At 47.0% G+C, this 22,441-nt stretch overlaps 2 protein-coding genes across 3 annotated transcripts in view; one reads left to right on the top strand and one right to left on the bottom strand.

The window, feature by feature from the left end:
• LOC306797270 (rho GTPase-activating protein 6-like) overlaps positions 1-6,461 on the bottom strand; it is a 45,386-nt gene extending 38,925 nt beyond the window's left edge. Inside the window, exon 1 of the mRNA XM_079296542.1 lies at positions 5,875-6,461. Coding sequence (XP_079152668.1) covers positions 5,875-6,366 — 492 coding nt within the window. The 5' untranslated portion in view covers positions 6,367-6,461. The remainder of the gene's footprint in view (positions 1-5,874) is intronic.
• Positions 6,462-9,329: 2,868 nt separating this feature from the next.
• On the top strand, positions 9,330-17,064 carry LOC306797271 (MSL complex subunit 3-like). 2 transcript variants are annotated; one of them, XM_079296544.1, is made up of 14 exons: positions 9,330-9,518; positions 10,386-10,468; positions 10,645-10,740; positions 11,075-11,169; positions 11,255-11,352; positions 11,706-11,834; positions 11,957-12,114; positions 12,303-12,461; positions 12,581-12,816; positions 12,996-13,085; positions 13,425-13,534; positions 13,685-13,784; positions 13,923-14,007; positions 16,151-17,064. In XM_079296544.1, the coding sequence occupies exons 1-14, from the start codon at positions 9,420-9,422 to the stop codon at positions 16,248-16,250; spliced, it is 1,638 nt and encodes a 545-aa protein (XP_079152670.1). In that variant the 5' UTR covers positions 9,330-9,419; the 3' UTR covers positions 16,251-17,064. The 2 variants fall into 2 exon arrangements, with proteins under 2 accessions (XP_079152670.1, XP_079152671.1); XM_079296545.1 differs by lacking the exon at positions 9,330-9,518 and adding an exon at positions 9,582-9,704.
• Positions 17,065-22,441: the final 5,377 nt, after the last annotated feature.

The raw sequence follows: 22,441 nt of genomic DNA, 5'->3' as shown, positions 1-22,441 counted from the left end.
GGTGTTTCATAGTCCAAACGATTAATGTATCCTCTAACCAAGAGGATGTGCAACGTTGACATTGAAACAAACTCATGTTGGGTGAGGAATGGAAACGAATAATCCTGGATATCTTGAACATGCTCAGTAAGTTTTAAGGCAAAATGCCCTTTGGAGTCTGATGTTGTGTATTGTCTACAAGAGGAACTTTGAAGATTCATCCTCTGGGCTATTTTTTATGAGATGGAAATTGAGTTCAGTGAAAGAAAACAAGTGGAGGCTGCATACACACGTGTCTGTAAAAAGGGAGTTCTACGCAGCCGCTTGAAAGATGACACTGATTTGGCCCTCAGCTCCTCGGGCAGGTCAGTTCAACGGAGCCTCCGTGCCAGAGAACAAATTGCTGCATGCTTTCAGTGCAGTCTTTGGAAGGGCAACACTGGACCTGTCCAACAAACTCGGGCTGCGATCCCAGCTTGGTCCTCGTTGCCGTAACAGTAATAGAAAGAATGGGGGGGGGGGAATATAGCCAGGACGTCTTTAAAAAGTGAGGCAATAAAAGTCAAGAACGGACAGGAGCAAGCTTCTGTGGTGAAGAAGACAAAAGCAGGCAGAAAAAGGGATGGGTGGGTGAAGAGGACAGGAAGTTGGGGGGGTCACTCAGTCAGTAGCCACCTCTTTTTCAATAGGAGCCCTGGGGCCTCGGCATGGAGCTCTGACCTGGAATTCCAAATAAATAATTCCTTAACCCCCCCCCCCACACACACACTCAAGGAGACCCACACACACACTTCAAGGGGGTGCACTGAGCAAAACGCATAATTACTCCAAAACCACGGCTTATTTCGACTATTTTTTATTTCTCAGGGCTCATTTTTCCGCTTCGGGACCGGATATGAACATGCAGTGTCCTCTTGATATTCCTGATGAAGATCGTTGCACTCGCTGAAACACAGATCCAGAGTACGAGCAAGCAGTATGAGCTTACTGATTGAGACAAATGCATAAATGGGAAGTTGTAAACTTAACACAACGACAGATGTGAGAGGGATCTTGTCCATGCGTTCCCCCCCGTAGCCCATGACAAACCACATTAGAGAGGACATTAGTGGACACGGGGGTCACTGTAACCCACACACACACACGGGGAAGGCCATTAGATCATCCACCCAGTGCCTTCGGATTCTCTCCCACACACACACACACCGACTGTAACTCAACGCCGCTGCTTTCTCACTGGCGGAGCGCTTTAATCTGCACCAGACAGAGAGATTCTGGCTGCGGAAATGAATGTTTACTTTTCAGCCGTCTCTATTTCCAACTGCTCTCGTTTTCCTCCGTTGTTGAGAAAACATCCCAAAGGAGATGTGAGATTGCGGAACCGAAACGCCGCCAAACAAACCCCGCTGTTTCATATGGGTTTTTTTTTTCAGGGGAATATCACACAAACCTGTCAAAAAATGACCCCGCAAGGTATCACGTTTCTGAAAAGACAGGCATTATACAGTGTGGTGGAGTACCTAGTGCTAGTTACAAGCACATGTTGATGTCATATATTATTGGCCACTGAGCTGCTTTTCGTGCTCGTTTTCCTGATTGCTTTATGGCACAAAACTAAAAAAGGGTGCTGTTCTGTGTTGAGCAGTTTACAGACATTGTGAAATCTGTGATTCGTGAAAAGCCAAGAGAACATTTGCCAAAAAGACCAGAATCGCATTGGTAGAATCACACAAATACTCCACCAGGTTCTGGTGGAGAATTGAGCGAGAATGCCGCAGACGGAAGTGTATGACAAAATAATGGCTCAAGGAGAAAAGACAACGGTGAATATACCACCCGGGCAGAGTTTTACGTGACAGAGAGTGTACGATCTCACAGATTTCCAATGCCATGGCTGAATATTCAGATGATTTCATAAATAGGAGGCCTGTCAGTAGGCTGTACATGTTAACAACCAGGCCCGTTAAACTTAATAAGGACCGTAATCCAACTACAGCCCCAAGCAGACCCACATGCATAAATCCAGAGCCTCTCCCAGGAGGGGAACTGTACTAGAACATGCTGCAGAGGTCATCTATCCCAAAACTAGGCATGTTAAGCAGCAAGAAACTGGTCCAGCTTCACCATTTCAACATGTGACTCATTGTGATGTAGTGAGCAACACATGCAAAGAGGAAATCGGCCCTAAAATCAGGCCTTTGCACAGTGAGAAACTCACTCGGCCAAGAAAGTCAACCTGCACTCCATCACAGTTTCAGTGTTTTGACAAAAGCTCTTGCAACAGCGCGATGACGTCCTCCTCCTTGATTTACATTGTGATCCACTCGCTCTGCACTCTGTGATACTGTCTCGTTAAACCGCGAAAAAAGAATTCTTCCGAGATTAGTGCGTGGATTTGTTTTCAGTTTGTATTTTCGGTACGCGCATTCCAAAGATGTCGAAACCAACGCAGCCTCCTCACTTTGAGAGAACTTAGGGAGGAAATCAGGGAGGAGAAGCAAAATTGATGACTGAGGTTCACAAGTTCAGGCCTCTCTGTTCCCGAGAGCCAGAGAGAATGTATTGAAACGGGATGATCGGACTTTCAAACATAGTATAAGCTGCAAAGATCGCTCTTCTTTTTGTAAGCACCATTGCTTTTGTTTCGTGTTGTAGTTTTGATTTGAGGTGGCAACGGAGCGTTCTTTTCACCATGAAGCATGCAATTGCCATCGTCCATGAGTGTCGAAATGACCTGTGTCAACGCCCCCTGGCTTATATGCTTAAAAGCAGCAGCAATGGCAAACATGTGCAGCAGTTCGCACTGAAATGTTGGACAAAACGCCGAGGCAGAACTAGAATGACATCGACATTGCTATATAGATCTGTGGCTCCGGCAGACATTTAGTGATCCTACAAGCAAACAGACGACCAGTGTTCAACGCGTGTTCCTCTCTTCCGAGTGCTCTGACGTAGTTCAGTGACGACGAATAAACACGAATCAACACGGGGGCATCTCGAGAATTTTAAGAATGGCAACAACATGTCAGCGACTGTCATTGTAAATGTTCCACACGAGGACATCGGTCATACTGACGCTTCAATAAACACTCAAATTATGCTCTCGCTCTCTCGCGCTCTCTCTCCACACACTTCAGCGAAAGCGATTCTAAAGTTTGAGCTGCCGTCTCACATTAATTTCATCTTTAGAAGGCAACAGAAGAGTGGGATCTGCTCTGTGTGAACACACTAATAGCACCTTACTTGATGGGCCAAAGTAAGCTTGACTTCCCCTCCAACCCCGCTCTGTTACTCCAACACGTTGGTTGCGCTCTGACCTCAACGAACCACCGCTACACATCAGCCATTTAGAAGCGATAGTTGTTTGAAGGGTGGAGATGTCATTTTGAGATGATTTTCTTCACTTGGCCCCCTCTTCTTAAGCATTACGGTAAGTGGCTCTAAAAATAGACTGTACAATGTCAACATTCTGGCGCCCTAGAAGCAACCAGGATTAAATTAGCCTACCGCTGCTTCCTCTCTGAGCCTGTGTGCGTGAGCGCGGTATCGTCAGACGCTAAAGTTCCACATTCCCGCTCGCCATCCTGTAAAAAGCATCCACTGTTTTTATACGCGTGCCGTTCTGCAAGAACATGTTGATAAGAGTCCAATCACTCCACAAGAAGAGCCACTTCCAGTCACTGGCCCTTCTGCTGTAATAACACCGAAGGTGCTTTGACTTTCCCCAGATTTTCTCCTTTACGTCATTCTTCTTTCAACATCAACAACTTCACCGTGGAAAAATAGCTATTAAGCAATCACGGGCAATATATCTGTCAGACGTTGGCTTGTTGTGTAAACCATCTCCACTTTGTCTCTGCCGCCCCCTTCTTTTCTCCCTCTGCCTCACTGGCCGGGTCTCCCTCCTTAAAAAGGCATAGCACCAGACGCATCTGCACAGGTTGCCCTACACACACACACACACACACCAACACTCTCAGTGGCACACATGCAAATAATTTAAAGTGGAAAATGAACTTGTAGAAACTTAATTGATCATTTCAACACCTCCAGTTATTCCATCCTCGCGTGGTAATTGAGCGGAAAGCTATTGGGTGTTTCGTAAAGTCGCCAATTGAATTGTTTGCCGACTGGGATGTTGAGTGTCGCTTGCGATTTCAACATGGACACACACACTCCCAGTGGGTCGGCCATGTTGGGAAAGCTCTGCTATCCCCCTGATTTAGACCCTCTGATAACCTTTCAAATCTTTTACCACAGAGCCGTGGATCATGCACATTTCTTAACTTAACCACCCTCCTGTTTATGCGTGCTTACGTTTAGAAAGAGGTGCATTGCAACTAAATTAAATTCTGCTACATTCAGTACTTTCCCAAAATATGTTCTTTGTTCACGCTTCATGTCAGGAATTCACCTCACAGCAAACATGTGAAACCTCCCAGCGGACCAGCAACACGTCTCAGCGCTGTATTTTTACAAACACTCTGAGGAGCAATAACTTCAAGGTCCAGATCGTACTAATGACTCCAAACCGATGGCCTCATGTTACCCCGGTGGAGCGTAGCAGGCGAGGGGGGGGGGGGGGGGGGGGGGCGGCATGGAAAACAGAGCTCCAGTGGTGGGAAACTGCTGAGTGAGAGCTTCTCCACATCTTAGAGAGGAAGAGAGAGTGTCTGTGCGTGTGTGTGTGCAAGAACGTGAAACAGAGAGAGTGAAGCATGGAGCAGCTCTTTGTAATGGGAAATGACGGGAGAGCCGTTTGAGGGGCCGCATGGGTTTTGACCTGGAGACCGCTCGCAGTCGTGAGAACCGACTCCCGGGCCATGTGTCCTTAAGTCCCTCACATCAGCGCACGCAGGCGCTGCTGCACGAACACCCGGTGTGGAAGGACAAGCGGAATACGAGGCCGAGTCCACACAAGAGCCGGGGAAGTTACACCTTCTCACCAGTGCATGTGGACTCGTGCCAACTGTGCAGCCTATAAAGCCCCCCCCCCCTCGCTAAACGTACGTCTCCCAAGTATGTTTTGGTAAGAATTTCATACGCTGCCCCCCCCCCCCCCCCCTATACAAAAGCCCAACCAGCCCACTGTTGACAACAGTAGGAGGGGGAAAAAAGATTGTGTTGGATTTATTTAATCCTCGGCTCTCCATAAGAGTTTCTTCAGCTTTCCCAGAAGTATGCTTTGGTGTAGGGTGACTCTCACAAGGACTGAAAACACTGGGAAACAAATTCAGGTGAGAGAAGTGCAGCTCCCTTCCCCCTGTTAATTACCCATGTGCCCTTGGGCAAGACTGAGACAACTGCTCCAGTTGTGGTGGTTTGATACTGGACATCTTCCAGGTGCAGATGTCAGTGCGGGGTCAACACTCCCTCTTGAAAACCCATACATCATCCAGTTATCGACTCCACCGTCTTCACACAGGAACACCTTGAGTCCTGATGTCATGGTTTGATACGCGGTGGAATTCCAGATGTGTGGGTCCAAAAATAAAACGTGCATTTTTCAGAGTCTGGCTGTGCTGAGAAGAGATTTTCAGCAGATGTGTGCTGGCGTACAGTGGGGCTTGACTTGCTCCGAGCAGAAATAAACAAAGTCTGCTGAGAGCTTTTCTAACTGGTCCAGGAGCTGCATACTTGTTGGTATGTAGTTCAAATCGAGGGATGGAGTTGGACCTAAATTCTGTTTTACTGACACAGCATTTTAGTATGGATGCATAACAATGAGGAGCTTACTGAAGAAATAGGAAAAGGTGGTCGTTTAACTTGTTGGTTGCCTGATGTCTTAGTACAGCACTGAACCTGCAAAAACTGTGCCACCCTGAATTAAAACCACAGAAGAAGAAACTCATGCACTGCGCTGGAATCCAAGTCAAACAAGAAAAAAAAGTTTACCTCTGATTTCCACACAACGTAAGCGTGAGCGCTGGACGGCTGCGCTTTCCTCTGAAGCCACCTCCGCGGGGAGAATAGAGTGCCGGTGCTTCCGGACGGCGTTGCCCCGGGCCCCCTCACCAGAAACGGTAAATCCCCGGCGGTATTCCTTTTGGCACGCTTCACGATGTCATAGTCGAAGTGGAAGTTGGAGGACAGCGAAACATCCAGAGGAATGGAAGGAGAGGATAGGGACGGTGTTATGGGCTCCTTAAGTGTCGGGATTTTGGTGCGTAAAGTCGGTTTCACAGCCGAGCGCTCCGGAGACGCACCTGCGTCCGCCGCCGCTCCAGAAAACGGTGTGCCACTTACCCCGTGGGTCCCGGTGTCACAGTATCTTATGATAGCGGGGTCCAGGCTCCGGGTTTGGCGTAGCCTCCGTTTGGTTATGGCTTTGGAGGCTGGAGAGGAGCAGGAGAAGACGCTGTTGAGGAGTCCTTGAGCGGCAGACATGTCTCCTTATCTCACATCAGCGCTGCGCAATGCGTCCCTCAAAAGCTCCCCGACAACTACAAGACGCGAGTTTAGTGTTTCCCCACCAAAAGGAAGGTCCGAGCACGAGCTGGCGGAGAGCTGGAATGGCTCCTGCATCTGGCTTCGGACGCTGCGTAAAGTGGAGAAATAGCGAGTCTTCTGACGTTGGTCATTCCCAAACTAGAGTGGAGTGAGAACGCAGTTTAATTGTGTGTGGGTGTGTGCGCGCGTGTGTTTGTGTAGGAGGGGGTTCAGACAACTTGATATCATTTCTTGCATTTTTTGCTTATTAACCATTTGATGTCAACATAGTATATTATTAACCACTTTGATTGAATTTGGTCAACTCTCCAGGCGAGTTTGCATTTAAAGAATCAACTCCAAGACCCCCATGGCGCCTCTTACTTTGTTAATAAAATGGAACTGCCCTCCAGATGATCCATCAGTGGAAGTTCCCTAAACTCATCCACCAAATTCCATTCAGAAAAGCTTGAATTTAAACTAAATTTAGTTTCCTGCTGCCTTTGCAATTAAGCACGATTGTTCCATATGACTGTTGTTCTTGGCTTTCCCCCCAAATGGAGGAGTTGTACGGGCATAGTTCAGGGCAATACTGCCTCCCTCGGGTCCTGGCTTCTATCCATGAACTGTCCTCATGCGAAGCACCATGTTTTCTTTCTATAATATCTCGCTTCTGTGTTTTCACTCAGCCTGTGTCTCGCCCCCCCCCCTGCAGACTGTTTTTAGAAGGGTCAAATCTATCTCAGCTGTTATCGGTGTCATGTCACGTTGTGTGTGTGTGTGTGTGTGTGTGTGTGTGTGAGAGAGCGCGTCATGCGGCGCAGCTTCATAAGCTCCTTTATCAGCCGTGCTGCACCCTCCTCTCAGGGCTCCTGCTGTCCCTTTTCATTTCCCCCATACTTTCACACACTGGGCCACACATGATCCGTCTCTCTCTCTCTCTCTGACAGAGTCTCTCTTTGTCTCGCCAGTCTCTCTTCCCCTCGCACACTCCTTTAAAAAACACACTCACTCAGCCATCCTAACGTGCTGGGATCACTGAGCTCCTCCACGAGCATCTGTGTAAACAAATGTCTGGAATACAGCCTCTTGCACAGGTGTAAAAAGAAAGTCATTGGCTGTTAATCCTTTGGCTGACTTATTGTTCGGCTAATAATAGCACACAGCGGGCTTCTCTGATAGACCCATTATTCCCAGACGGCGAGGTGGATTAATGAGACCAGGATTAATACGCCTATTTTAATCCCATGGCTAAATCATGTCTGTCTGACCTTCTGCCTGTCTAATTATCGTGTCTGTCTACTCGCCTAATTATGGAAATTAGCTTATTAATCATAGAAATACATCTTACGAGACTTTTTTTTTTAATTGAGAAGATGATGTTCCACAGATTTAGAAAGCATGCATTCAAGCTCTTCTTCTTCTTGAAAGACGAGCTGGGCATTGCAGGAGGCTGTATACGCAGCGTAACCGTGGAAAAGATTTCATGTGAAACAGTGATCATTTGACAAGACTGTCAAAATATATCAGTCGGGGTTAAAAGGAAGGACAATACATCAGCAGGGCTGCACTTCAGCGAGTCACGTTCAGTGTACACGCTGTCCATATTTGGTGTATAGTGAAGCAGCACTGCCTGAAACCACTTGAAGCAAAAATGAGCCTCGATGCAGCTGTAGAGACATGGTTTCTTGTGCCGAGAAAGTTACAAGGTCAGCAATCAAAGGAAATCAAATGACTTGTAGAGATATGAAACAATAAATCAGTGACGCAAGTTCTATTTTGATCTGTTTAAGACAATTAACAGGATGATATCAAATTAAAGACAAACACAGTACACACACAGAAAGAGAGGGCTTGTACCCGAGAGCAATGTATCCAACCAAAGCTTTCACGTGTTCCTGGCTGCACATCTAAACACCTCTGTGTGTTATCGAGCCACCATATTGTTCCAATAGAGGAAGATTCGATTATTTAGACATGCTGGATTTTCCTTTACTGTATTGTGCCTCAAGGAAAAGGCTCCTTCCCTAAACTGTTAACTGAACACCAAAACATGTGTATGATACCCGGGTGTGCTTAATAGGGTGGTTTAACACAGATGTTTAATTTGAGTATCTGCAGAGTTGTAATTAAGGTAATTTGCAATCGTCCAATAAATTACCCGCAGGTTCTCAATACTTTTCATGTCATGGACCCCTAAACACACACAAATGGCTTGACCCTTGTAGGATCCTTGTAGGATCCTCTAGTCAAGGCATGTGTTGCTTTATTGTGGAAATGTTATGCATGCTAGAAAGTACTACATATATGTATTACATCTAATTTACCAAATAGAACAAAAGCAGTTTGGTGGTAACTTCACAATGAAGGCAAATTAGTTTAATGTATACTGACATCTGCTGACCAGTTACTGAAATTACACTACTAGTACGGCATCCGTGAGAGACCATTTCAACTTATTGAATTGCGTTTTCCATGCTGCCTTCAGTGCTCTCGCGGATAGGTGTTTTGCATGCAGACATTATCGAACAAAGCAACACAATGCTACACAGTGGATGAAGATAGAATGCATTTGTGTATTTCTTCGGCCAAATTTAGCCGAATGCACTCACTCATAAATGTCATAATAATATGAGGAATTCTTAAAATCGTGTTGGTTTGAAATGAATATTAAAAGTGTTGACATTGTCACAATTCACACACAAAAAAATACATTCGTGATGTTCAGCTTCAAGCTTGGTTTTTTAGTGAATTTGTATTGCAAATCTATTCCATCAAGGCAATCACAACTATATTCAACGACCCAGTGCTGTTGCCACAAGGCTCGATCGTGGAAATTACGAGGAGCCAGTGAAGGCAGCAAGTAGATGTTGCATTTATCCCGCAATAGCGCCACCCCTCCAAAGTGTGTTTCTGTGAGAGACCCCTCGCAGAAAATTTGGAGAGGAAAGAGTTAAGGAGTTTATAGGGTCCAGATTGATGCCCCCTTTCCCACACGTCGCCATGAACAAATGAATTCGCGGGGCATCAAGTACTCATTTCGCAAAGGAGAAAGAGTCCTGTGCTTTGAACCCGACCCCACCAAGGCCAAAGTGTTGTACGACGCTAAGGTAATGCGTCATTTAGCTCTTCGGTATTTCGACTTTTGCCAAACGAATACTTTATATTGGAGAAGCATGGCAATTTGTGTAAAGTGTGGGGTATATGACTCGACCACGTAGGCCTAAGATAAACAACGTTAGCTGTTAATGCACGATGTGCTGCGATAACGTTAACCGGTTCTCCATGTTTTCCGGGTACGTTGGATTACACATGTTTCTTCTTGAAGCGCAAGATTATGATTTTAGCAGGAGAGACTACTGATATTTTGTTGCGTGATAAAGCGTTGCAGCCAACACTATCACCAAGGCATGCAATAACGCTATTTGAATGAACGCTGGAGACATTGTTATGCATTAATAGTAAAGTAGTTATAGCTGGCTGGCTATCATTCAAAGTACGTAGTTTAACGGAAACCCCGAATAAACAAACGCACCAACACTGACCATTACTGTCTCGCTGTTTTCATTCCATTCCACGGTAGCAACACAAACATTGTAAACGTGTTTAATGCAGGCAATAGTGTTGCCGAATTCGAGTTTAATTTTCGTCAGCGTTATGTGCGCAATGTCGTTTTTATAGTAGCATGCTAGTTAGCAAGCTAACGCTAATAGAGGGTTTGTTTACGTCAACGCATTCTAGCCTAGCTATTGCTAATCGAGGCAAGCTAACAGTTAGCATCAACTGAGTTGCATTGGTGTAAGAAGCTTAACATGTTTCATTGAAGTAACTTTAGCAATACTACCGTTATAATGTAAAATGCCGAATAATCGCATCATAGTTCATGAGGTTATAGGTTATGATCATGACAGAATGGACCTTTTTTTCCACTCAGCATATCATTTGGAAAAAGGGATTGTTTTCTGATCCCATCACAGGTCCTTGATGTCTTGATTGGTACAGATGAGCATGGAAGAAGAGTCCCAAAGTACCTGATTCACTTCAACGGTTGGAACAGAAGGTAAGATGAGTCCCTGTCACCTCCCTACTTACATATATCATACTCATTGTAGTGTTTATCATTGCAAAATGTCACGTTCATCAACTTGTGTAATGAAGTCTATATGAAACACTGCCTTCAACCCATGCAGCTCTGTGTGATGTTTTTTTATTTTCTAAATGTGTGTGTTTGGGTAGCTGGGATCGTTGGGCTGCAGAGGATCATGTCCTAAGGGACTCTGAGGAAAACCGTAATTTGCAACATAAACTGGCACGCAAAGCTCTAGGTCGCATGTAAGTTCATATTATGTTCATTCATTCAGCCATGCAGGTAAATGCCATCAAAATGTTTCACCATTGAGAATATGTTCTTGCATGTGTATCACGTGGGTCTCTCTAAGTAGAGAGAGTAGCGTCATAGAATGGGCTTGAAAGGTTTTACTGTTGATTTCCGACATGCGCAGCGCTGTCCGTGAACATACTGTTCCACCTGTAACTCAAACCACAAGTCCAGTGCATGTCAATGTCTGTGTCCACATGCTTTGGATTCGACCTTTCTATTAGTTAGGTCTATCTTTAGACGAGGCTGATACAGATGCTGTGTGTGTGTTTTCTTTCCTGGCGGTAGGAAGAGAAAGGGATGGGCCAAGAGGCGGCGACGTCAGTCCGGTACTAAATCGTCACTGAAGACTCTCCCTAAGGAGGACGACAGTGATGACGCATGTGAGAAATCCTCCTCTGCCTTTTGTTATTTTGCTCCCAGTCTCCCACAGCAATCAAATTAATCCCTCAGAATTTTTATGTCTAGGTTTGATTTCGTCTTCGGGGAGCAGCGACGGGGACGACTCTGACCCTGAGTCCTCAAATAGCGGGGAAAGCACCTTCTCTGAGGACATCAACAAAATGGTGAAGTGGATCAGCTCAGTTTCCATCTAAGACAATGGCATATTTACACCAACATTTACATTTCAGGCCTTTAGCTGATGCTGTTATCTAGAACAACTTGCAATGCAGTGAGTGCCGCCGGAAAATGACCTTCATTTCCCTCGTAATGTCGTAGCACTCCTGTGATCTTGCAGGTCAAACATGTTCTAGATTATTGTTATTCTCAGTTTGTTAAACTGTATTTTTGTGTAAATTGATTTATCCAACACTTGATAATCCAAACTTTTAAGACCATGACTTCTGTCCGTAGCGAAGCACATCCTCTTGGTATCTATATACCGTTGACCTGAAGGTTCGTATCTTGTGTGTTTCAGAGGGTTGAGCCCGACATTAATGTTAAAAGGGAATGCGAGGAGAAGATCGTCCACGTGGACCTCAACATCCCCGATGTCCTGAAGAAGAAACTGGAGGACGACTGCTTTTACATCAACAAGAGGAAGAAGGTACATGCAGCAGATGCTGAGCAGTGTTCCACATTTTGTTAAGATACCAGTGCTGGTACTTCTGTTAGGCATGGGGAGATATTGAACTGACTCGAGTCTTGTCCATGTTTTTCTCTCCCCAGCTGGTCATGGTTCCCTGTCAGACGAATGTCGTGCACATCCTCGAGTCCTACGTCAAGCACTTTGCCATCAACAAAGCGTTCATGGCCAACGAGCGGTACCGGCGTCAGCAGAACACCACACAGAGCAGCAGCCCGCAGCCGGTCCCTCCGGAGAAGAGGTGAGTCGGCGCACGCTTTGAACCGAGTGCGACGGAAACGGATGTGCTTTGTCCAGCGTAGACCATCTGTTAAGTTTTGTCATCGTTTCTCCCCATATTCATATATTATGGTTCCCAGTCACACATCTACCAAAACAGCATACGTGATTATGGACGTTAACTAATCCTTACATTTCCTTTGTGTGAAGTGAGGAGTTGTGCAAGGAGATGGTCGACGGCCTGCGGATCACGTTTGACTTCACCTTACTCATGATCCTCCTCTACCCCTGTGAACAAGCCCAGTTCAAAAAGGTCAGCTCCTCCAGGCTTTTCCTGGCCGTCAACGAAAGCTCCCCCTGCTCCAGCAAGTAAGTGTGCTCTGATGAATCAAGTCTCTGCTGTTTCAGAAGCCGCTGCTTGGCTGCGGTAGGCTGCGTTTGACTGTTGAGCAAGCTGTACGCCTTTTTCTCTCCCGTTGTGTCTGAAGCGCCCAACGAGAGCGCAGCCCGAGCCCGTTGAGCCACAACCCGCCCACCCCCCAGTCCACAGACAGCCAACCGGCACTGAGCGACATCTCTGCCACCACGCCCACCGCCACAGCCCCCACCCCGAAGCGCCGGCGGCACCCTGACATGGACTGTATCTCATTCCAGTCCCAGTCACTCAGACGCTCCACCAGGAACACATCTGGAGGCGACCGGCCAGCTGAAGGAAGCAGTGGAGGTCATCGCTTTTTACTGGATTTGGTGCTGTTTGGAAAATTATCCAACAGGGTCTTTCATATAAAATCTATTCTTGTGTGCTTCAGTCATAATATAAGTGTTTTTTTTATGTTTTGTAAAGCATAATTTCACGTGTGAGCTATTTAGGCATGTATTGATAGAATGTATGTAATGATTCAGGTGGAGGCAGTGCTACAGCATCCCCGCAGCTCAAACGCCGCTTGGTCGACACCTCATCCCAGCCCAAGTTCTTCCTCAACCTCGAGAGAAGTAAGACGACAGTTTGTTAAAGAAATACGACTTAAAATATAAGCTTTTTGTGATATTACTTTTTAACCACGAGTTCCACTTTTTTGACCTTCACTGAACATGGTCAACCTTATTCTTAACTTGTAGTGGCAACCTTCTTGTTTGTAGTAACCCGTTTTGCCCAGTAGATGGTAGTGTCCTACTTCTTTCCTCACATTTATCCCCTTTCAAGTACCTAAGAACTAGACTTTCCTAAGAAGAAGTTTGTGCCCTCAAAACTTTGTGTTGCTTGAATTCATTTTTGCTGTATCTGTATTTTTTCATGTATCCGTAAACATGTTGCTGTTTCCCGTTACCCAGAAACCCCAGTGCACAGCGGCTCATCTTCCCCGTTGCCCTTGACGCCAAGCAAAGAGCGAAGTGGGCCTTTCTATGGCCATGAGAGCCGGAGAAACAATGAGCTTAATGAGGTGATGGCAGTGTGTGTGTGCTATTATCTGGATCAAACAGTTTGATCCTTTTGTCATTCGTTATCAGGGGTCAGCTCACGTGGTGGTGTGAAATATGTGAAAACCTCAAAGTGTCTGTTCAATGCTTTTTCCTTTTGCACCGTCAACCAGGTCCTAAGTTGGAAGCTGACTCCTGATAACTACCCTCTGCATGACCAGCCTCCTCCACCCTCCTACCTGTACGGATCACAGCACCTCCTGCGGCTGTTTGGTTGGTGTCTCTTATCCTTTTGCTCGCACTGGTTCACTTGTCTTTGGTGATGTCAGTGGTTTGTGGTGAAGCATTCTTGTCCCTTTTGTGCAACTTCTTCATATTCCCATGGTTGCCATCTTGCTTTTTTTTTTCCAGTGAAGCTTCCTGAGATCCTGGGAAAAATGCAGATCCCAGAGAGGAACCTCCGAGCCCTGGTCAAGCATTTGGATCTCTTTCTCAGGTATGTGATTATTGTGTTCAAATCAAGTGTATCTGTTTTTTCAGCGTTACGTGCGAGAGGTCTCAGAGGTAAGTGCTTCAGTAAGCAGAGAGGGACGGCAACGATTTCATTAAAATGGGTTAAAGAGGTTTCACGTTCCTTTGCGCTGTGCAGATGGGAGAGCACCAATCTTTGGGTCACTCGGGCCTAAGGGCTAACTCTTCCTTCACGGAAACATTCAGGCATAATGTTGATATCTCACCCCCTTCTCTAAAGGTGGATCGTGCCGTCAGGTGGAAAGAAACGGTGTTAAATCATGTATAATTTCCATGGAGGATGAATCATTAGAAAGACGAGGGGCTGCATTCAATTAACGCGACATAAAATAGGAAGCACTTTGACTTGAAATGCTTCTTGGTAATAACCTGCACGGCCCATTAACCACGGTTTGACCATTAACCAAGGTTTGACCATTAAAGCTCAATAGTTACTGCCAGCGTTGAGCTGCAAGAAGTTCTCATTTCACAAAGAACCTGGAAGCTATCAATCGCTAGAACACCCTTGACAAATGGTTTCCTCCTCACTCACAACACCTAATGTATTTGGCAGCCTCCTAAAAACAAAAGCAAGAAAGAAAAGGAGAATATGATGGGACGGAGGGGAGGGAGAGATGGAGTGAGAGAGCATGTGTTAGAGGGAGGGAGATGAGTGGGCGTTACACAAGCGCGGGAGTCTAATCTTTAAATCCTCCCCAGCGATCTTCAGTTCAGCTGGTCCCAAACCTGGGGGATTTAGGTCCTCTCATTCTCCAACCAAACACACGCAGTACCGTCTTCCTGCCACCGAGCGGTGCTGTGGAGGAACACCTGAACTCACCACGGAGTGGGGACGAGTCTGAGAGCCAAAATGACCTCTGTTCCACTACTCAACCCCAAAAATGTATGTAAATAAATAAACTGGAGCCCGGCACTCAGTGGCATACAAATCACGAGGGGGTCCTCTGAAAATAGCCACGGCCGGCGTTCATGTCGGTTTGTGGGAAGAGAGTGGTGTGCAGTGTGATTACAGCATTCGACTACATATGTGATGCACTGGTTTTTAGTTTTCTCCCGCGGCGGGACAGAAGGGCTGCAAAGCGGCGTTGTCAACACGGGACTGTAACACTCCACACTAAACAGAGTACCGATACCTCGTCCTTTTCGGCAGCATGAGCAGTTTCTCTTGGCAAAGCACATGTTGCAGTGTCATCGATGGTGTTCAATACAGAAAACACAGTTTCTCTCAGTAACTGCTTCATATTCTCGCCGTGTTGGAGACTCTGCAGGACACTGGACACAAACTAAAACACCGATGTCTTTTGGGAAAAGCCTTGATGCCTTTTACTCTGAAATCAGCCCCGTGGCAGATTGTGCAGAGCGGGCGAAAAACTGATTGATGTCGCAGAGACTGAAGTGCAGTGCATTCTGGGCTTTTGCCACAGTTGATCTCTCACTCTCCCCTTTCTCCGCAAGAATGATTGTGTGTGTACGCACACGGTATGTTGATTTACAATGTGTGTGCCGAAAGCTGCTTGCCTTGTGTTATTACTGATCCAACAGCAATAAAGATCAGCACAAGCCTGGATCTCTGGCACCAAAGAACCCCAAAAAATAAAATCGGATCAATCAATATACGTTGAAACCCGTTCGTTGCTTCTCAATGAATGTCATTGAATCACCTTTTTTTTATTTGAAGAATTTGGCTTTTCTATGCTCACCGTGTGGCGCTGGCCTGTCCCCGTCATTGTCCCGTTGTCTTGTTTGTTGTTCGTTGTCAAAGCGTTCTTGAGTTCTCCTCCGATGAGGATAATTTGTTTGCATTGAGATTAGGAAGGCCGGTGGAGCTAAGATGAGATGGCAAGATTTAGAGGATTGGTTTTCCCCGCTACTGATTAGATGAGGGGGGGGGGGTCTTTCACTCTTCCCTCTCTGACTGCTGGTCGGTCATTCTCATGCTCTCTGTCTGTCCGTCAGAGCCATTGGTTCCCTGGTGGCGATGGTGTAGGAGGGATGAGGGGGCTTTGTGTGTGACACGATGTGAACACCGAGAGCTTCCGAACGTTGTCGGAGTCAAAACCATCTCACCTGATTTCCCTCTCTTCTACTTCCTCTTCCCGTCCTCTTAGGTTTCTGGCAGAGTTCCATGAGGATTTCTTTCCCGAGTCCGCATATGTGTCGGCATCTGAGGCCCACTACAGCATGAAACAACCGAGGCCGATTTATTGAAGGCGACGTCGGCCGCTGTGCTCGTCTCTACCCTGACCTTCCCTACAGCTCGTCTCGACCGACCTGTCTGGGCTCGTGTGCAGAGGAATAAATAGCAGCTGTCTCCGGAGTTCACCCGTGTTGTTTTCCTGGACCAACCTTCCTCCTCCTCTGGCCGAACATTAGTTTCTCCTGCCGCTGGCTTGCGGCACTAGTTGCGTCTGCCGTGCCACTAACCCTCGCCCATGCTTTGTCTGTGGGACCGGCCTGCATGTAAAGGCACCCTGCTCTGCTTTCCTCATTGTCGTCTGCTCATTTGTTAGCTGGCCTGCACGTTTTAGGAGCAGGCTGAGGTTGGATAGTCTTCAGGGCACCGCTGGTTTGCCTGTTTGGTCGCTTCGCTCTTCTTTAGTACTGACTTCCTGTCAGCGCTCCGCCAGTGGACTTGGTCCTCCCGTCCCTGAGGCGCTTCGCTGCGCACTTCTAAAGCACTGACTCTCACTGGGACGGGTCAGAACATTGAGCATGCATTTCTGTGCAGCGTAACAACTGATGCCATTTGCTAAACATTCTCTTTTGTAATAGTCACTTCAACAAATGCTAGGAATTACGAATGCAACAAAACACATGACATTGTGGAAATGTAAATAGCTGTTGATCAGTATGTTATTTATTCGTCTTTGCACACCACTGGACCACCCTGTTCCTGTTCGTTGAATTGGTTTCACAATCTGTGACATGGCACATTACTATGTGTAGCACAATGGTTCTTTGTTTCCCGTGTTTCTTTACTGTGACGTCTGTTTCAATAAAGACTTCATCCTCTTCACACATACATGAAGCGCCGTCATTGATTGTGCGCGCCTGTACCACCGCAGCTGATTTCAGGGATGTCACTTGTACTGTCTCGATTGATGTGTGCTCACTTCTGCGTCTTCTCCCGCTTTTGTACTTTTCCCTGTGAGGTGAATCAACTGATAAAACTGAGAGTTTTATCAGCTGCCTTGACCTTCCATGTCCTCGCGCTGTAGCTGATTTCAAACATATTTTGTGGTGGTTCTCTTTCAAACAAGCTTTGCACACCATTTAATGAAATCTGATTCCAGAAAGAGAGAACGAGGCGACGCGGCAGGACAGATCTGTTCCCCCGCTGAGCGTTGGTGATGAAGTCTGCTGAAGATGGATGAGAGTCTTCTAGTGCTTGTTCTAAGAATAGGTGGATGAGTCTTTGGCAGAGAAATGGGGCACTATTGTAACTGGTTGTCTTTGTGTGCTCCCTGAAGACATTAATTAGCGTTAGTGGTGCTGCCAGGCAGGTTTTCTGAGCGGGAGCCGTGTCACCCCGCTAACAGTCTTTATGCTAGGCTAAGCTAATCCATCTCCTGCCTCGAGCTTCATGGGTAATGTACAAATGTGGGTGTCTTTTCCAAAACCTAACTGAAGCAGTTTTGTTTCCTAAAAAATTTGAGGGCAGTCCAGGCTTTTAAAAATGGTGTTAAAGAAAGTCTGATTTGTTGGCCTCACTTCTGGTGCAGTTGACCGACAGGTGCACACTTGGACACCCTAAATAAGGTGTTGCAGACATACTGTATCTTTACAGCCTGCAGAACAATGCTCTTCATCTCTTCCCAGTGTACCTCCGGGAGGCCGGCTCACCTGGCTTCCCCATTTCAGGGTCCTAATAGGCTTGAGTGGTGAGCAATAATTGTATTTGGACTGGGTCAGACTGCTGGTAATGAACTGCTCATCGCTGCAACCCGAGACGGCACTCTCCTTCCTGCTGCTATCATGTAGCCACAGAAGCCACCAGTACAATCCGCCCCATGCATCTCCAATCGATTTCCCGCCGCGATCCGCTTACCACATGATTCAATTGTGTGTGTGTGTGTGTGTGGGGGGGGGGGGGGGGGTGTAATGAGATGCGAGCCATCACCTCGTAAGTGCTGCTGCCCGCACCTTTCACCTGATTCCTCTTCTCTTGTCTGTGCTCACCTCCCCTTCCATCTGCCGCCGTTGGGTCCTATCTTCCCATCGCACTCTGTGGTTCAGTGTCTGACTTCCTCTTCAGTCCCTGAGTGCTTTCCTTGTCCTGCCCTCGTCCATATCGCCGTCTGTTTTGTCGAGTGTTTCCCCCCCTGATTGGTCTTTTTGTCTCTCCGTTCCTCTCGTCACTCTCTTCAGAAGAGAAGAGAGTGAAAAGCCAGACATATCTCCTTCCATTCCATTGTCGAATTTAGAAGTGTTTTCTGCTTCCCATTCAGAGCTTCTGCTTAATCCAGACATCGTTTGACGCAGTGATCTCCTTACCCGTCCTCATCCAAGTCCTCCGTCACTTTTCCTCTCGTGCCATTCATCTTCCTTCTCCAGCTTTTTTTTGCCCCCTCCGCTTTCCATTCCTGCGCCATGGACCTCGGAGACGGATTGCAAGAGGAGAAGGTGGACACCAGCTCCTTTGCCTCCTCCGACTCTTCTTGGACATCGTTTGACCTGAGCACTGACCTCACGTCAGTCGGCTCTGACCGAGTCTCGACCCCCCCGGCAGCTCCCGGCGAGGACCGGCACCCGAAGAAGCCCTGTTTGCTCGACTTCTCTTCCGAGGCGCGAAACAGGAAGGCTGCGTGGAGGGAGACGTCTTTTCTCGGAAGCGAAGAGTAAGCCCATTATTGTCATAACTAGAGCATTCATCAGCAGGGACGAGGTGAAAACACTCGTATCTACATGTTGGATTACAGACGGGTGGCTGCATGTCAAAAGTGTCCTTAAACAAGACACTGTATTGCTGTCACTGTCATGTGACTCCTTGAATCCCTTAAATCCCCCCTCGCTCCCTGTGTCCTCCCTTTTTCTACATCCTAACCCTTCGAGGCGGGGCGAGCCAACACGTGTGTTTATCATCGGGGAAATATGTAAGCAAAAAGTAGAATTCATGAGTAAAACTAGGGAAAGTAGGGAGTTAAATTCTGTTTATTGTTGTGTTGTTGTTGTGCCCAGGGGCACAGCTGACCACTGGCTGCTCTGACAGGAGGGAATCATGTCGCAGCCATTGATTCCCATCCGTTCACATATGTACACACACACACGCGTATAGGAGAAATGTCTGCTGCATGTCCCTCACACACAGTCTCTCGCTGTGTGGCGTCGGGGGTTTAAGAGTGGCTTCAGACATCTTTGTGCCTGAGGGAACACACACGCCTGTTGTAAGTACAGCTGCTGATGTCTGCGCTTCGTGGCAGCGCTGAAGTTGGCACACATCTGTTCCTGCATAGATCCGCCCGCTCTGCGAGCAAGCTGTGGGAGTGTGCCGGACACGCGGCATATCACACATCTTGTCATCTCTCGGATGATGTCGTGTGGGGGGGGGGAAGGTTTTCCCCAACATTGTCCCATGCAATCTCACACCGTGTGTGTGTGTGTGTGTGTGTGTGTGTGTGTGTGTGTGTGTGTGTGTGTGTGTGTGTGTGTGTGTGTGTGTGTGTGTGTGTGTGTGTGTGTGTGTGTGTGTGTGTGTGTGTGTGTGTGTGTGTGTGTGTGTGTGTGTGTGTGTGTGTGTGTGTGTGTGTGTGTGTGTGTGTGTGTGTCAGTGAGTGAATGGAGTTTATCCCCGCTGGCCCAGATGCCCCGGCTAAATCCATCACCAGCGGTGCTGCACAGCAGTGCTAAGCTGGAACATTTGGCACCAAGCTAGGAATGAAAAGCAAAACAGGAGCACACTCAAGCACACGCACACACAGAGAATTGAGTTTTTTGAATTTTTTTTTGGAGAGATTCAGAGGAAGTGGATTTGTTTCTTTTTTCAGTGGAGTTTGACTCGGGGACCGGGACAGGAGCTGTTTCTCCGACGCTCTGAGCCTTTTGGTGGTGGTGGTGGGGCCGGGGGCGTCCATCCCACTCTCTCCACCCGTTCATTCCTTCATCTGTCCGGGGCCGGCTGACAGGATGGAGCCGTGCGACGTCGATGACGAACTGGGGCTGTTAACCGCTTCCCAGTAAGTTCTGGTGTCGCCTTGTCTCGTCTTTGTGGTTCGCTCGCCGTGGTCGTTGGCCATGTTGGACTCATTTTGCAAAGTAGAATCTCTTTGAGATCCATTTCCTTTGCCACCTCTTTCAGTACTCTTTCACCTCTTTGCACCCTTCAATCAGATTGAAGTGAACGGGATGTAACTTGGCAGCCACGTGCTGATCTTTAGTGTTTTAATAAGACGAGTGTTTACCGACGTGTTAAACACTAGATGAACCGGACTGACTCGTATGAGCGTCGTTTACAGCAGCCATAGTGTAATCTTGCTCGGTGAATTGACGGCACGTGAGCCGTCGGTTGCATAAGGCCGAGGTTACTCCAAGCAGCGGAGGAATTGTAATTACGGAACACTTCGAGATTACATCATGGATTGAGGGGGTTTAGCTAGCTGGCTGCTGGGAAGAGAGAGTGTGTGTGTGTGTGAGGTGTGGTCTCATCAAATTGTATTATTTTGCCCATATATTATGTATGTCGCAGAAAAGCAGACAAATGAAATTTGATTCAGAGTCAGACTCTGCTGTGTCAGTCAGTCAGACGGGCAGGCGTGGACTGATTTATTCTTTTTTTTCAATCTCTAAACCTGCTGTTCCTGGTTTTCAAATCACTGATATTCCAAATATTTGAATGTTGACTCAGCAGCTGCAGAATGAGTGACACGCATCGAGATACAAGTGAAACCGATTAGTTTGCTGCCGTGTGCTCGAAGTCTAGTCCTCGTCTTCTTCCCCGCCTGTCAGACGCAAATTCTGCAAACAGAAGTGATGTACGAGGCATCATGAAAAGCACTGCCTACTCGTCTCTTCCAATTGAGATTTTCAAAAGATCCAGCGTCTCTGGAAGGGAATGTACAAAACACACACAATAGCAAAGTTTCCCAAAACGTTTTGACTTTTATATATTTCTGCTTCCCGGAAAAACTAGACTGCAGGGGAGCAAAATCTGCCCAATGAAATGTGGCGTCAGCAGCAGCACTCTCGCTTTGAGCTGAAAGAAAATGTCTCGGAAACGACGTGCTGCTGCACGCACCCGCATACAGAATGTGGCTCACTAAACACTCTGCTTTTGAAAATGCTGAGGAAATTGTTGACAACATGCCGAAGCCATGCCCAGCATACCCGTTAGTTCATTTCTTTAGTTTCTGACACTGACACCTACCTCCAGCAATAAAGTGTGGCTGAGGTTGACAAGTTGATCTTGTTACGAAAAGCGCAATTCGGTGGTATTAAGTCAGCCAGGGGGGGCAATTGTTTTGCTCTATAGATCCAGAAGATCAGTTACTGTGGGCTCAGTGATTAGAAGAGTGACCTGTCAACGTCTGTTTCTCAATCCTGATTGTCCTGGTTAAGGTGGTCTTCCACCTCAGGTGAATTAGAGATTCTAATTGGCTGTCAACAAGAGCCTCGGTGTAATTATCCAGGTCTATTTGCTGACCACATCTTGCTCAAATACGCTTCAATTCCCTTCATCCTGAATTAGAATGGCGTGGAGTAGACAACAAATGAATGTAATATCAGTGTTATCAGCACTTCTGCATGCTTGGACACGCCTTGGCGGCGGTGCTTTTCACCGGTTTCCAGTTTCTGATGTAACCCTTATCGGAAGTGTCCATCATTCCACACTCAGGCTTCAAAATGCAACGCAGAACGCATCCTAATAAGGCCTCTCATCTTCTGTTCCAGGGGTTATTTATGACTGCTACTCCGGCCCAGAACACTTCCGCCATTACTGTGACTCTCACTTTGTTTCTCTCATCACTGGGAATTCTGCCCAGTGATGTCCAGCATCATTTTGGCTGGTAATAACACTTAGTCTCGACATCCACTGAGCAGTAGTTTTTCCTCAAATAAGCGATTTCTACTCTGTTGAAAGTCACTGAAACCGGTTGTTAAAAATGTCTATTTTCTAATTCCTGTAATTAAATGTCACGCTGGACTCGACGAATAGCTGATAGGGTTTGATCAATTCTACATATAGGCCACACAAAAAGGCTGAGGGGGCGGGGCAGCCAGCAGCTTACCAATAAGCAGTGAGGTGACAGATAACGCCCGTCGTTTCCCACTCCTCCTTATCTCCGACAAGCTCTATTTATCGACCAGCATTATTGATGAGGGACATTTAGCAGGCTGACAGCGGGAGGCACGAGGAAAGAGAGACCCGGAAAAAAAAACCAACAAGCCGAGCCAAATGCATTGTT

The sequence above is a fragment of the Melanostigma gelatinosum genome, assembly GCF_949748355.1.
Source record: "Melanostigma gelatinosum genome assembly, chromosome: 24".
Lineage (NCBI taxonomy): Eukaryota > Metazoa > Chordata > Actinopteri > Perciformes > Zoarcidae > Melanostigma > Melanostigma gelatinosum.
Note: the sequence above shows the minus strand (reverse complement) of the source record. Positions and strands in the feature narration are given on the sequence as shown.

Bases quoted from the DNA above. Each gene is read 5' to 3' on its own strand.
- LOC306797271 (XM_079296544.1), top strand. From the start codon at position 9,420: ATGAATTCGCGGGGCATCAAGTACTCATTTCGCAAAGGAGAAAGAGTC. The intron at 12,462-12,580 runs GTAAGTGTGCTC...TTGTGTCTGAAG, and splicing joins AGCTCCCCCTGCTCCAGCAA to CGCCCAACGAGAGCGCAGCC. The intron at 14,008-16,150 runs GTATGTGATTAT...CCGTCCTCTTAG, and splicing joins CATTTGGATCTCTTTCTCAG to GTTTCTGGCAGAGTTCCATG.